Source organism: Oncorhynchus kisutch, linkage group LG11, assembly GCF_002021735.2.
Source record: "Oncorhynchus kisutch isolate 150728-3 linkage group LG11, Okis_V2, whole genome shotgun sequence".
Taxonomy (NCBI): domain Eukaryota; kingdom Metazoa; phylum Chordata; class Actinopteri; order Salmoniformes; family Salmonidae; genus Oncorhynchus; species Oncorhynchus kisutch.
This window is the reverse complement of record NC_034184.2, coordinates 15,393,448-15,409,911: the sequence shown is the minus strand read 5'-3', so window position 1 is coordinate 15,409,911 and position 16,464 is coordinate 15,393,448. Positions and strand designations below refer to the sequence as shown.

General features: G+C 42.8%; 1 protein-coding gene across 1 annotated transcript in view; it reads right to left on the bottom strand.

The window, feature by feature from the left end:
* LOC109898925 (mono-ADP ribosylhydrolase 2) overlaps nucleotides 1–16,464 on the bottom strand; it is a 722,140-nt gene that overhangs the window by 95,859 nt on the left and 609,817 nt on the right. The window contains exon 7 of the mRNA XM_031836489.1: nucleotides 1,177–1,227. Coding sequence (XP_031692349.1) covers nucleotides 1,177–1,227 — 51 coding nt within the window. The remainder of the gene's footprint in view (nucleotides 1–1,176; nucleotides 1,228–16,464) is intronic.

The following is a 16,464-nucleotide window of genomic DNA, read 5'->3' as shown; positions in this document are numbered from 1 at the left end:
CCGTGAAGTGTGCGTGTGTGCAATAACTCAATTCGCCCTTGCACTCCTTTATAAACATCACAATAACTCAATTCGCCCTTGCACTCCTTTATAAACATCACAATAACTCAATTCGCCCTTGCACTCCTTTATAAACATCACAATAACTCAATTCGCCCTTGCACTCCTTTATAAACATCACAATAACTCAATTCGCCCTTGCACTCCTTTATAAACATCACAATAACTCAATTCGCCCTTGCACTCCTTTATAAACATCACAATAACTCAATTCGCCCTTGCACTCCTTTATAAACATCACCATTTTGAAAAAACTTTTAGAAAGGGTCAAGTATACAAAACTTAGCTCACTCTGTTCGTAATAGATTTTTGTTTTGGGAAGAGAAAACTGTATTGTGCATGAATGTTTAATCGATAAGAAAATGAACAATGCACTCTTATAAAAAAGGGTTTCAAAAGGGTTCTTCGTCTGTCCCCATAGGATAATAATTTTCGGTTTCAGGTAAAACCCATTTTAGTTCCAGATAGAACCATTTTGGTTTCCACTTAGAACCCTCTATGAAACCAAAAGGGTTCTACCTGGAACCAAAAACTGTTCTCCTATGGGGACAGCCGAAGGGCCCTTTTAGGTTCTAGATAGAACCTTTTTTTCTAAGAGTGTACCTCGTATTTTTACCACTGATTTTGTCACTGCTGGAATTGTGTCTGTCACCAATGAACGAACATTCCATTTTGTGACAGACACAATCTCCCACCCCTTACCTACCCGCACCTTGAATGTATCAAATAAATGTGTTAGGATTTTCACAGGTTTACTTGTGAAGCGTTATCCCTGATCTCTCTCTCTCTCTCTCTCTCTCTCTCTCTCTCTCTCTGAAACACTCTCTCTCTGAAACTCTCTGAAACTGTTTGAAAAGCAATCACTCTTTAATTATGCTAACATTTGAGAATTCTAACCTTAGTCAGAGTACTGAAAATTCCTATATAAATGTAAACGCGCTGACATAGGTCAAAAGGCTAAAAGTGGTATTTTCCAACCATAGTGTGAGTGCGTTTCCTTGAGGTTTTACTACTGTTTCATATCTCCAACACGTGCACATATAACCTACACTCAATGTGTAATTCAATCTCACAAGGTGAAAAGAACAGAAGTCTGAAACCGTCATGGGCACTAACCTCCTGCCTTCTGTCCATCCTCAGTGTCCTCTTCTGTAGTCACATCGTTATCTGGTGAAGAATACAAGAGAGAGAAAATCACACCCTGCAATTTCACAAACCACTATCTACTGATACTGCAGTGTAGTAGTGTCATACTGGGTTAGGCCTATCACTGGGTAGTTACAGTCCTGATGACCAAGGACTGCAGCATTTACACACCCAAAAAACAATGTTTCTAAATAATACCCGAGAGGGGTTATTTGGTTGGTAACTATAGCAGAACTCTTTTTGGTGCTAAATAAAAAACATTTTATGTAAAGAACCATGGTCATAAAGTTCTAAATGGAACCTGTATGGTGCTATAAATAACCATTTCCTAAGGTTCTATAAAGAACAATAAAAAAAAGTTATATATAGCACAAAAATGGTTCCGCTATGGTCACAACCCTTTTGGGGCTATATATAGAACCTTTTTTTATGGTTCTTTATTTAACATTTATCGAGAAAGGTTCTTTATAGAACCATTCTCAATCTCAAAAGTTATTTGTAGATTCTTTAGAACCCATGTGTAAAACTCATTCCACAGAGGGCTGAGTGTGGGTTCTCCCTTGGTCTTGATTGATAATTAAGGTAATTGATTAGTAAGGAACTCCCCTCACCTGGTTGTCTAGCTCTTAATTGAAAGGAAAAAAACAGAAAACAGAAAACAGCAGACATGAGGTCCTCCATAATTAATAAACTTCCATACAAAACATGGTCTCTTTTTTGTTTTCTTGAGTAAGTCAGCTCCAAAATGCAGGTGTTTCAGCCTAGCTCAGTGCTTTCTGTTGTGGTGGGGCAGCCCGCGGAAAATACACAGCGTACGGGTTGGTAATGTTCTCTAGTTGCGCCGTGACTGGCTCAGTGTTCTGTCACTCATAGAGACACTACGTCACTGCAAAATCTATGGGGAGAGCTCGAAAATTCAAGCCCCTTGGGTGCTGCCATAGAGTTACATTAGAAGTGCCTATCTAGCTTCACTTGGCTCATCACGCTCTAGCGGGCCGGGCACCTGCAGGCTGACTTCATCATCATGAATCACTTCGACAATCTACTGGCAAATCCTTGTCATATGAAGATACATTTTTTATAAAATGTATCGGTGCTCATCGGCCATTAGACATAAACATTACACAACATGAAAATCGCAAATTCAACAATGAGTGGTTTGGAAGGAATCAGTGGCTAACCGCAAGCAGTCACTAGCCTGCTATTCAGTGGAGTGGGTGTGTGGTCCAAGTCTGCGTTTAAGGGTCTCTTTCCAAGCTCAAAAGGATAAACATTCAACACCTTGATCATTTGCCATGCTGTATATCCAACTGGAAAATCTCAGACTTTGAACGGTCATCCAACTCCAAATTCCAAGTCGGGAACTCGGGCCTCTTTCTAGAGCTCCGACCTGAAGATAACTGACGTCATGATTCAACCTTGTTTTTTTCAGAGTTCCCAGTTGTCTTGAAAGCCCCATAAATCCAGAGAATGCCAGACTTTGGTGACAAAGTTTGATGACAAAATTTGCCCTCAAGGACCAACGATTCCAAAAATGTATTGTATGCTTCTGCATAAATGATGTATTATGCCAGGGAGATATGTATACTGTAGCTATAACACCAAAGTAATACTAAGTGTATGTTGTGTAGTAAGCTATTAGTAGGCCATGACACGGATTACATGAAGTCTCTCACATTTCCACAAAACACTTGAATTTCAGCCAGTGTGAGCCCTTCATATTTTCAATGTCGCCATACCTCAAGGAGAGCCGCTCCTTTCATTCCTCTGTTCCGTCTACGGTATGAGGTATTGTACACAATGTGAACCTGAGGCGATGGTTCAGTGTGGAGGGTTAGACAGGAGTAGGGAGTGTCTTCAGAGTGATACGTGGAGTAGAGAGTAGAGTAAGCCCTAGGCAGAGCCATTGCGATGCATGCCCACTCCTGTGGCTGAACTAATGCACTCATGCACACAAGCAGACCACGCACCCACACACACAGATCTTGCAAGGATCAAAAGCACACTAGCACACTTTACAACCATTGCCATCATGCTCCCTGTGTGTGTGTGTATGCGAACCTTGTGTGTGTGCCTGCTAGCTTGGGTTAGCTGTGATAAAATGCTGTTGAAACCACCAGAGCTCCTTCTGTGTGTATGTGTGTGTGTGTGTGTGTGTGTGTGTGTGTGTGTGTGTGTGTGTGTGTGTGTGTGTGTGTGTGTGTGTAAGTGTGTGTAAGTGCACGATTGTGCGTGTGTTCACTGTTAACACTGAATGCACGAGTACAATACATTTATCTAACCCAGGAAACAGTGAGTGGCCCTCTGAAAGCCTACAGTCCTGGTGCTACTGGACGCCTCTGTTCCTTTTTTGAAGGATGGGGGTGTCCCACTCCTACAATTTGTTTGATTTCATTGGATAGAGCAATCTTGCTGCTGTGATTGCACATGGCGGTATTTCGCCTAACAGATATCCTACTGGGCACAGACGCCAATTCAACATCTATTCAACATCTATTCCACGTTGGTTCAATGTCATTTCGTTGAAATGATATGGAAACAATGTTGATTCAACCAGTGTGTGCCCAGTGGGATGGGAGTTTATCAATGTTTGATTTGTTTTCAAAGTCTTTGTGATCTGTGGGAAATATGTGCCTCTAACTTTTTTCGCAGGAGTTTAGGAAGTGCAGCTTAGTTTCTACCTCATTTTGTGGGCGTGGTGCACATAGCTTGTCTTCTCTTGAGAGCCAGGTCTGCCTACGGCGGCCTCTCTTAATAGCAAGTCTATGCTCACTGAGTCTGTACATATTCAAGGATTTTATTAATTTTGGATCAGTCACTGTGGTCAAGTATTCTACAACTCTGTTTTGCTTGATTTTTGTTTTCTTCTTTTAGTTTTCTCATAATTTGGTTGGGTCTAATTGTGTTGCTGTCCTGGGGCTCTGTGGGGTCTGTTTGTGTTTGGGAACATAGCCCCAGAACCAGCTGGCTGAGGGGACTCTTCTCTAGGTCTCTCAGCAGGTTAGGGCTTTGTGGTGGAATGTGTGGGTATCACTTACTTTATGGTGGTTGTAGAATTTAACAGTTATTTTCTGGATTTGGATAGTTAGCGGGAGTAGTCCTAATTCTGCTCTGCATGTATTATTTGGGGTTTTGCTTTATACATGAAGGATATTTTTGCAGAATTATGCATACAGAGTCTCAATTGCGTTTGTCCCATTTTGTGAATTCTTGGTTGATGAGTGGACCCCTCTCTCTCTCTCTCTCTCTCTCAAATTCTCTTCCTCTCCTGTTTTCCTCAGGGCTCCCCCATTTCGTGGATCTAGTCAGCGGAAAAGTTAACTGTCTCAAGGCCTTACCTAAAACTACAGCAATCATGGAGTTTGAGCTATTAGTACCACAGGCCTGGCTGTGGCAGACATGTGGGACGAGAGGGCCATGGATGGGGCAACCTGGACTAGATGTAAACTAGTACAAGTAAATCTGTCTCCCTCCATTTTGTATGATATGTTTCATTTCATATGGTATGTATTAGTGTTGTCACAATACAATCATTTTTACTTCAAAACCGAAACCAGGTTCAGTATCACGATACTCGATACCATCACAATACTTGATACCAAAACAATACCAGAACGATAATATAAATTCGAATTAGTCACAGAATGGCACAAGATCCAGACAGATATTTTGAGTTCAATATCATGTTTTTTTTTACCAATCTAACTACATAACAACATAATGGTAATCATTCATTTGAATGGAAAGTCTCTATTGATAAACTGGGTAAATCAAGATGTTGCTGTAACGGTTTAGGAAGGATCGGACCAATATGCAGCGTGGTAAGTGTTCGTCATTTTATTCAACTGAACTGAACACTACAATGCAAAGTAAACAAAAGAACAACCGAAACAGTTCCGTCTGGTAACTAATACAAAGACAGAAAACAACTACCCACAAATCATAGTGGGAAAACAGGCTGCCTTAGTATGGTTCTCAATCAGAGACAACAATAGCCAGCTGCCTCTGATTGGGAACCATACCAGGCCAAACACATAGAAATAGAAAGCAAAACATAGAATGCCACCCCAACTCACGCCCTGACCAAACTAAAATAGAGACATAAAAAAGGAACTAAGGTCAGGACGTGACAGTAGCCTAGCCCTGTTCACGATGCAGGTGAATGCATATTCAATAGGAGTGTGTGCATGCATTGAGTTATTGAGCTTGTTTTCTGTGATTTCATGAGGCCACAGATGAAAAACAATTTTTACCTTTCATTTGGGACTTATTTTATTGTACTGATCAACAACATTTGCATAGAAGAAGCAATTCTTCTTTTATAAAAGTGTGCGCTGTTTCTTTGAGAACCATGACCTCATTCACACACAAAGTCCTTTCAAGGCTGAAGCAAAGATGATCTTGTCTGGGAGAGATGCGATGTGGGTGAGAATAATCAAATGAATAAAGTTTTTGGTGACAATCAGCAATATTTTGCATTATGGTTTGCATATTATCACAAATAAGGTACTAGGGTTGTGAACTGATGTTGGCTTCAGCTGTGAGCTAGCAAGGAAACTTGGCCTACAAAGCTAGAAGCTACCGGTATTGCATTGTAATGTTCTAGCCTGTACTGTTTCAGGAACAGTAATTATCCGTTTCAACATCTCTACATGCCGTGTTGCATTATTCAAGTGTGTTAACTTCTGTGCAGCATAAGTGGATATGCAGCCCAGAGTCCCAGTGAGTAGTGGTTCCTAATGGCAGGTAGATCAATGAGGAAGTGGAGCAGGCACGCTGCTATAATGGGACATCGGTAGCGCTGATAGACAGACTCTCTCAATCAGTAGACGACATGAAACACATTTGACAGAAGCACCACAACATTTACTATTACCGGAGGGAGGAGGTATAGGAGGCTCAAGGCCCTAACCTAAAGCTACTGTAATGGTGGCATTATAGAATTGCAGGCAGTGGCAGCTACGTGGGTTGAACCCAGGAGAAGATGGTGGTGGATGGAGGCCATAGGAAGGGAAAAGGGGGTAGTAAGGAAGGAAGGGTGGAAGAGATGGTAAGAGGAGGGTGTTCTCAAGGCCCTTACCTAAGCTACTGTAATAGTGGTGTAAGTGAACTACCATAGGCCTGGCAGACATGTGGCAGCCACTCTCCTTCACAGATCATTTCAGCCATGTGGCCTTGTACGGGGTATGGGAGGAGGGGGTTGATGGGGAGGAAGGAGGGAGAAAGGTGGAGGGGATAGAGGACTGGGGATGTGAAGTTTAGGAAGGGCGATATTGAGGTGCTGGAATAGACTGCTCATGCCAATAAACCATCTAGGTATAGTTAGCATTGAGGGATGGGTTCACCTCTCATCGTACCAGTTGAAGGTGCAATCTGCAGTTGAAAGAATATCAAAGCATTCGCCACTGTTTCGGTAAAAAGCTGAGGGATGGGGGTGAGGAAACGTAATCACGAGCAAGGACTGGCATTCCATTATATCAAAATGGGAGTAAAACAAACATATATTTTGGGTTCTGATGGGGTACAACAGTTAAACTGAGCTAATGAGGCATTTTTAAGTTATATTCTTCAAGAATCAATACATATAATTTATTTTTAAGTCCAAATAGGGATGTAGCAACTGCAGATTGCCCCTTTTTAATGTCACTCACAAAGTATACAGGTTGCTCAGCAACAACCATCTGGGACTGGGAAACCATCAAAGGCAGAAGGCACATTCCAGGTATGAATATAATTATTGGATCCTGTCTCCTGTGACATTTCAGACGATAGTGACAACATTTGCTTCTTGATCTAAACATAATGCGTGGCACTCAGTATATGGTAGCAACAACACAGTTACTACCCACTGCCAAATATAACTAAGAGAGATGGGAGCATCCCAGATGGCACCCTATTCCCTATATAGTGCACTACTTTTGACCAGAGCCCTACAGGTGGTATGGTCGCTGGTCAAAAGTAGTGCACTATAAGGGAATAGGGTGCCATCTGGGATGCAGCCAAAAGGCCTGAGCCAGCATCCCGCCACTGGCACTGTGATCAGTAACACACGATGACACAGTCATTCATAGTCTGATGAAACACATGCACGCACACACACACACGACTTCCACACACACAGACACCACACAGGCTCAATTTGCACTCCCTCTCGGTGGTCCTGCTTCCCGCATCCCCCCCTCCTTCCCCCCGTCCCCTTCCACCACATAAAGAAACCCAGGCAGTCTCATCACAATAAACACAGTTTGCTGCGTTTCCCACAAATTACAGTCTTTGGTGCCCACAAACACTGGCAGAGAGAAGCTTCCTATTAGAACCAGTAGGGGTTCTCATGTCTCATGTAGTGTAAAGACGAACCATGTCATTACAAGTAAAGTGCCATGTAAATAAAGTAGCAATTGGAAAGTAAGGGAAACAGTGTGAGAGAGAGGGGATATCTTCACCTTGTCGGCTCGGGTATTCGGACCAGCAACCTTTCGGTTACTGACCCAATGCTCTAATGTGTGTGTGTGTGTGTGCATGCGTGAGAGAGAGAGAGAGAGAGAGAGTAAAAGACAGAGAGACACAGCACCAGCAGCATTTGATCATTCACCCATATCATTTTAAAGTACATAACACACTGAGAATACATTTCAACATAATACTACTCCAAAACCACGACGGCTGCAAAAGAACCTACCACGGTCACAAGTAACAGGACAATGTGCCAAAGCGTGGACAACAGTCACAAACACTATAAAAGGACAATGTGCCAAAGCGTGGACAACAGTCACAAACACTATAAAAGGACAATGTGCCAAAGCGTGGACAACAGTCACAAACACTATAAAAGGACAATGTGCCAAAGCGTGGAGAACAGTCACAAACACTATAAAAGGACAATGTGCCAAAGCGTGGACAACAGTCACAAACACTATAAAAGGACAATGTGCCAAAGCGTGGAGAACAGTCACAAACACTATAAAAGGACAATGTGCCAAAGCGTGGAGAACAGTCACAAACACTATAAAAGGACAATGTGCCAAAGCGTGGAGAACAGTCACAAACACTATAAAAGGACAATGTGCCAAAGCGTGGACAACAGTCACAAACACTATAAAAGGACAATGTGCCAAAGCGTGGAGAACAGTAACAAACACTATAAAAGGACAATATGCCAAAGCGTGGAGAACAGTCACAAACACTATAAAAGGACAATGTGCCAAAGCGTGGAGAACAGTCACAAACACTATAAAAGGACAATGTGCCAAAGCATGCATGTCTTCAATCAAAGTGTAGGAATTATGAATTACATTTAAATCCTTGCTAATATGGTTACAAATAAAAGGACTATGTGCCAAAGCATGCTCCATTTTCACACATAAATAATAGGACAATATGAATGCCAATCCATGACCTCAATCATACCAAATAAAACATTAATTCAATTGAAACGCTAATATGGTTACTAATAATACTTTGGACAATACACACTTAGCACCTTTTTTCTATCTAGAATCTAAAATGTCTCTTTGGCTGTCCCCACAGGAGAACCCTTTGAATAACCTTTTTTTGGATCCGGATAGAACCCTTTTGGTTCCAGGTAGAAGAACCCTATTGGGTTCCATGTAGAACCCCAGAGGGTTCTATATTGGAACCCAAAATAGTTCTGCCTGGAACCAAAAATGGTTCTACCTGGAACCAAAAAGTGTTCTCCTGTGAGGACAGCAGAAAAAATGACTGTCAAGGCTAATAATGTGTGTGTGTGCGCTCACACATGCTAATATAATGCCAAATGATTAATGATATCAATTAAGGTGACTATGTATTAATCAAGTGAATGATTTTACTCATCAATGATTTTAATTTTCCAATTACTGATTTTCTAATTAGAGTACAAATATAGCATATATCCTCTGGAGTCTAGATTTTTGGAGACATTGTTCAATGTAGTTTTAGTGTCCATCTACTGTGTATGTAATTTAGCAACACTTTTATCCAAAGTGACTTACAGTCAGTCATGCGTGCATACATTTTACGTATGAGTGGTCCTGTGAAACGAACCCACAATGCTGCCGCTGCAAGCAAGTAGATCCAGAGGACGTGTGTATCTGTGTAACCTGTACTAGTGTTTAAGATGCACCACATACTTCTCCCCCGTCCCTATAGCAGTAAAGCATGGCGAAGTCTCATCTTGGCACCAATGTTTCTCATATCAACAGCTTGTTGGGAGGCACACTGTAATGAAACAATCTCCCGTATGCAAATGCCCTGTTTACTGGTCCTTCTGCATTCATTGTTACTTGACAGGTAAAACTAATGCCACCGAGGACACAAACATGCAACACAATATATCACAATGAGAAAAGAGAGGAGGAGAGAAAGAAAAAAGCTATTCTCCTGTCTAGACACGCTGAAGTAGAGGTGATGACGTTGGTCAGATGTTGGTAGTGGGGGGTAAGGTGTGTGTAGAGAGAGCAAGAGAGAGAGAGAGAGAGAGAGAGAGATAAACAGTGAGAAAGCGAGAACAAGAGCGAGTGACAGAGAGAAAGAGAGAAAGAACAATAGAGAAAGAGAAAGAGAGAGAACAATAGAGAGAGACAGAGAGAGAGGTAGAGACTTAGAGGGAGAGAGAGTGAGAGAGAGGTAGAGACAGAGGGAGAGAGAGGGAGAGAGAGGTAGAGACAGAGGGAGAGAGAGAGAGAGAGAGAGAGAGAGAAAGAGAGAGCGAGAGAGAGAGAGAGAGGTAGAGAGAGAGAGGTAGAGACATAGAGGGAGAGAGAGTGAGAGAGAGGTAGAGACAGAGGGAGAGAGAGAGAGAGAGAGAGAGAGAGAGAGAGAGAGAGAGAGAGAGAAAGAAAGAGAGAGCGAGAGAGAGAGAGAGAGAGAGAGAGAGGTAGAGACATAGAGGGAGAGAGAGTGAGAGAGAGGTAGAGACAGAGGGAGAGAGAGAGAGAGAGAGAGAGAGAAAGAGAGAGCGAGAGAGAGAGAGAGAGAGAGGTAGAGAGAGAGAGGTAGAGACAGAGGGAGAGAGAGTGAGAGAGAGGTAGAGACAGAGGGAGAGAGAGAGAGAGAGAGAGAGAAAGAGAGAGCGAGAGAGAGAGCGAGAGAGAGAGCGAGAGAGAGAGAGAGAGAGAGAGAGAGAGCGAGAGAAAGAGAGAGCGAGAGAGAGAGAGAGAGAGAGAGAGAGAGAGGTAGAGACATAGAGGGAGAGAGGGAGAGAGAGAGAGAGGTAGAGACATAGGGAGAGAGAGAGAGAGAGAGGTAGAGACAGAGAGAGAGAGAGAGAGAGAGAGAGGTAGAGAGAGAGAGAGAGAGAGAGAGAGAGAGAGAGAGAGAGAGAGAGAGAGAGAGAGAGAGAGAGAGAGAGAGAGAGATGGTGTTGGTTAGAGAGGAGAATGAGTGAGGAAGAAAGAGACAGATAGAATGAGTGAGAGAGAATGTTCTAGCTACAGTGAGTGAGAGAGAATGAGAGAGGAGGAGAGAAAGTGGGCTGTTCTAGGCAAGAAGATGACACTGTGTGATAGAACAAGCCTTTACAGCACCGTGTGATTTAGTCACAACGTGTCATGTAGTCTGTCTGTGTTCCTCTGTCTCTTCCCGCTGATCCACGCAACTGCCTGACTGACACAAACACACACACACACACACACTCTGCCTGTCTATCTCCAACCGTGATGATGAGGTGTTACGACAGAGTTTGAGCACAGACTGAGTTGAGCTAGGATTCTCTGGTTATTTCGACACATCTACTCCCAAGCACTATCAAGGACACCTGCCGAGCTAATTCTGGTTCTCTCAGATTCCCGCTCCGATTCTGCTCAAGCAAAAGACAAGTGTTCTTCACACTGTGAGATGAACCATTGCATATGTCATAACCATGACAACTAAGCTTTGTTTCTCAGTCAGAAAGTTATGGCAGTTACTTCAGTCAGAAAGTTATGGCAAAAATATAATGGCCAAACACAGTTAATCTTCTTCTTCTTCTTTGGGATTTGGTTGGCCTCCAACTTGTAGGTGCATGCACCGCCACCTACTGTACTGGAGTGTGAAGCCAGTCACGGCCTACCTACATTAAATTCCGGTAAATACAAAATTGTGAAAAAGTCAAAGAAAAATTGCCCTGCCAACTATTAGCCCTCACTAAAAACACCACCCCATTCCACTATTGAACCCCATCTAATTCTACTCCAGGCCAACGGTCTGGGAGGACAGAACACTACCACTCAACACCCCCTGCAAATCTTCTGTAGTAAAACCTCGCAATCCCAAGTACTTCTCTGCAGCTGCCACAACAACCTCTATTTTCTGCAGTACAGTTGACAACCATGGCTTTAATGGCTAAGAACCACCCCTCACTGAAGCACATGTTATTCCTATCACTCTCTATTGACCTCAGCCTACTTACAGGAATCCCCTTATCACCCCATCTTCCTCTACCACTCTCTTCACTGCTTCAGCATACAACACTTCCTGTACAACTCTGACCCTAGCAACCTCTAACTGGACACCTCTGATCTCCAGCCTCATGGGAACCCCCACACTTTCTCCACCAATACTACACATTCCCTCCTTTCATGGCGTCCTGCACACTTCTCACATCTAGGAATCTCCATGCTACACACAGCTGCAACACCGTAGTATTTCCAGAACAAAAGCTCTCACGGAATAACTGACACATCCTAACTTGACCTTGTTGGGCAAAAACTCTGCATCAAAACTCAGCAGGACAGGCACCGGGTCTGCGTCGTACCGAATGCCAGGCATCACAGACACCAGGAATCTTCTATTTCAGCTGATCCTCCTCAACACTTAATGCCACCCCTGTTATCATGCCTTTCAACGCCGCCCTGCTCCGGAGAGCAAAGTAAGTCATAGTTCCTGTCCCTAGTCGTGTAGTCCGGACTGCCTGCTCCCTCTGGACTGAATAAACACACTAAATAATCACGAGTCCACTTCGCATTACTGTCACCGACTCAACAGTCCCCAACCTCTTCTCCACCCTGACACCACATACACTGTGTGGATCAGACAGAATAAAGGGATCCATTCTCTCCACAAATCTGAAGGTAAGATATAGATCCTGAACAGTCATTCTGATTTCCATGTAAAATAGCCTTTTGATTGACTAAAACAACACCCATAATCATTTTATTTTCAGATAGAAATGCTGTACATTTTAGAAAAACAACTTTTTGTGTAGCCATGTGAGAGTGTTATTCCAACTGATCTGTTGTGGTGCGGCAGGGTAGCCTAGTGGTTAGAGCGTTAGACTAGTAACCTGACTATGGACAGTGTCTTGTGAAAGACTCATGTTTGACCTTTTCTCAAATGAGAACGGTTGACTAACTCAGTCAGTGGTTCTCAACTCTCTCATCAGGGACCCCACAGCTGTTCCAGAGGTAGCTCACTTAACCAAATTAAAATCCTAATTTGATCTGGTTTCATCCAAACATCACCTAATTTCATGTTCGGGACCTTTAACAAGGTTGGGAAAATGGAAAGGACTGGGCTCTCGGTTCTCTTTTAGTTACAGTAGGTTAAAGAAAGGGACAACTCTTGGTTCTCCTGTGTTGGATATCCAGTGAAAGCTTTGAACAGGTGTCAGAGATCAGATGCCTTTAGCAGACAGAAGGGGAGGTAGACAGTGGGAAGAGGTCTGAGGGGGGAAGGTACTTAGGGGGTGTGTCCCAGGAGGAAGTGAAAAGGCAACCCTTAACCTGTGAGCTCATAGGTCACATCAAAGCCCAGACTGTGTGATGAGGGAAAGCTCCTGTGTGTGTGTGTGTGTGTGTGTGTGTGTGTGTGTGTGTGTGTGTGTGTGTGTGTGTGTGTGTGTGTGTGCGTGTGTGTGTGTGTGTGTGTGTGTGTGTGTGTGTGTGTGTGTGTGTGTGTGTGTGTGTGTGTGATGAGGTAAAGCACACCACTGTGTGGCACTTCTGCTTGTTCCAGCCATGCCCTTCTCTAAAGGTCTCCAATTGAATTTCTCTCCATTATTTGAACCTCTCAAGACTTCATTAAGAAGTCACTTCACGTCAATAAAAAGTAGCTTCAGAAAGAGTTATCTTCCATTACCTCAACCTAGACATAACAGCTTTCCTTGTGCTTTTCTGCGCTACAATAGTACAATAGCACAGTGTTGTCTGTCAATCAGTTTTTAACTTCTTATGGCTGGGGGCAGTATTGAGTAGCTTGGATGAATAACATGCCCAGAGGTGCCCAGAGTAAACTGCCTGCTACTCAGGCCCAGTTGCTAATATATGCATATTATTAGTATTGGATAGAAAACACTCTGAAGTTTCTAAAACTGTTTGAACGATGTCTGTATGTATAACATAACTCATATGGCAGGCAAAAACCTGAGAAAAAAATCCAACCAGGAAGTCGGAAATCTGAGGTTGGTCGTTTTTCAACTCATTCCCTATTGAAGATACAGTGGGATATTGGTAATGTTGCACTTCCTAAGGCTTCCACTAGATGTCAACAGTCTTTAGAAACTTGTTTGAGGCTTCTACTGTAAAGGAGGGGCTCATAAGGACTCTTTGAGTCAGTGGTCTGGCAGAGTGCCACAAGCTCGTAACGCTCGTTCATGTGAGAGTTAGCTCGCGTTCCATTGCTTTTATCCAGACAAAGGAATTCATGAAGATTTATGTTAAAAACATCCTAAAGATTGATTCTATACATCGTTTGACATGTTTCTAAAGGACTGTAATGGAACTTTTTGACATTTTGGACATAAATGATGGACATTATTGAACAAAACAAAAATGTATTGTAGAACTGGGATTCCTGGGAGTGTATTCTGATGAAGATCATCAAAGGTAAGTGAATATTAACAATGTTATTTCTGACTTCTGTTGACTGCACAATATGGCGGATATCTTTTTGGCTTGTTTGGTCTCTGAGCGCCGTACTCAGATTATTGCATGGTTTGCTTTTTCCGTAAAGCTTTTTTTGCAATCTGACACAGCAGTTGCATTAAGTGGAAGTGTATCTAAAGTTCCATGCATAACACTTGTATTTTCATTACTGTTAGAATTTCTGTCAATTGATGTGGCTCCCTGCAAAATCACTGGATGTTTTTGGAACTACTGAACATAACGCGCCAATGTATACTGAGATTATTTGATATAAATATGAACTTTATCAAACAAAACATACATGTATTGTGTAACATGAAGTCCTATGAGTGTCATCTGATGAAGATCATCAGAGGTTAGTGATTAATGCTATCTCTATTTCAGATTTTTGTGACTCCTCTCTTTGGCAGGAAAAATGGCTGTGTTTTTCTGTGACTTGGCTCTGATCTAACATAATCGTTTGTGGTGTTTTCGCCATAAAGCCTTTTTGAAATCGGACACTGTGGTGGGATTAACAAGAAGTGTATCTTTAAAATGATGTGAAATACTTCTATGTTTGAGGGATTTTAATTATGGGATTTCTGTTGTTTTTAATTTGGCGCTCTGTACTTTCACTGGCTGTTGTCATATCGATCCATGTCAATGAGCAATGAGCAGTGGTTTCAGGAGGAGTTGGTTACCTTCTCTTAGAATTCACTTTTGCTGCTTTCCTGTATATTAAAACAATAGCACAGTTCTTTTCTTTCCTCCTTTCCCTCACCCAAACCTAAAACTCAGGCCAAACTCAAATGGATTATTGTCTATTTAGGCATACTTGAAATGGTGAAATTATGGCGTGACTTGGCATTTTATGTCCATTCCAATTTCCAACCATCCACTAGGGGCAACACAAGTGCCTATTCCCCCCCCCAAAATAAATAAACGTTGGAACTCAGTCAGTGACTCAACTTACTGTTGCTAGGTAGAATAGTAGAATACACAAGGTGCCATTTCAAAATGTGGCTGTTTGTCAACAATTTTTATGATAGTTTCTCAATCAGCCCATGTCAGCATTTTTTTTGTTTGTTGATTGGTAAGTTAGTCTTGTGGCCAGCTATCTTAACTTAGTAATCATGGTTGAATTAGAGCCTGGGAGGACCCCATTGATTCTGTTAGTCAGTCTCACTCAGATATCATATTACAAACTGAAAACATTTCTCTCCATCCTATGACAAAATGTGTAGAAATGCAGCAAACTAGCTTAAAAACGGCAACATGTTCTCTACACCCCATGGCAAAATGGAGGGATGGGGGATTTTGGTGTCCTCCACCCCCATCAAAGTTGCCCATCCCTTATTTAATAGGATGAGCTAGGCATGGGCATTGTGGATGGGGTTGAGGATCACAGGATGGGCTTGAACAGCAAGCTGCAGTATGGCTCATGAGATTGTGAGTTCAATCCCAGTGCTAGGCACCTGTTTTGTATTTTTGTTTTAACCCTATCCCAAACCTTAACCCTAACCTTAACCACTCTGAAGTAAACTAAACCCTAATGCCTAAATTTGACCAAAATCTCAGAATTAATGCCTAAATGTAACTGTCGAGGTTAGTTTTGGTTTCACTTTTGCGCAGTTTGACTGACAGCTAACATACTCTATAATCTACAGACATACCACAGATGGCCCCACATGCCATAATTTAAAGCGCCAGCCATGACCTATCTCTATTGCTGCATTTATGACAAGTTATGGTGTTTTCTTTAGAGATGGTGTTGCTAAAACTCCATTATAGTGATGGAGATGTACTCATCAATGTCACTTTGGGAGTGATAACTAATAATGAACAACTTTTCCAAGGCTTTCCTCTACACTAGGAAGGTGGTCAAATGTTTCCCTACCTACATGGCATTTGGATGATGGAGATGTACTTATTATACTTATTGCTGGCACTTTGGGAGAGATAACGGCAGAAACAACAGCTCTAGAAATCCATCTCACAACATTAATATGAAAAGGCGTTCCATCGGTGCATGGGGACAGGAAATATCATTACACACACTGTAGGGTGAAGGGAATCTTCCAGCTAAGAGTTAGAGAGGGAAGGGGGATGGAGGGAGAAAAGGAGAGAAGGAGAGGGGAGGAGGGGAGAATGAGGAAAGTAAAGAGGGAGGAAGAAAGGCAACATAAGGGAAGAGGGAGGAAAAGAGAGAGGGAGGGAGGGAGAGAGTAGGTGGATGACAGGACTATTTGGGAAGGAGAGAGAGGGAGAGAAAGAGAGGGAGGGAGGGAGGGGAGGGAGGAGGGAGGGAGGGAGGGGAGGGAGGGAGGGAGGGAGGGAGGGAGGGAGGAGGGAGGGAGGGGGAGGGGAGGGAGGGGGAGGGGGAGAGAGATGAGGGAGGGGGAGAGAGAGAGAGGGAGGGGGGAGGGTAGAGAGAGGGAGG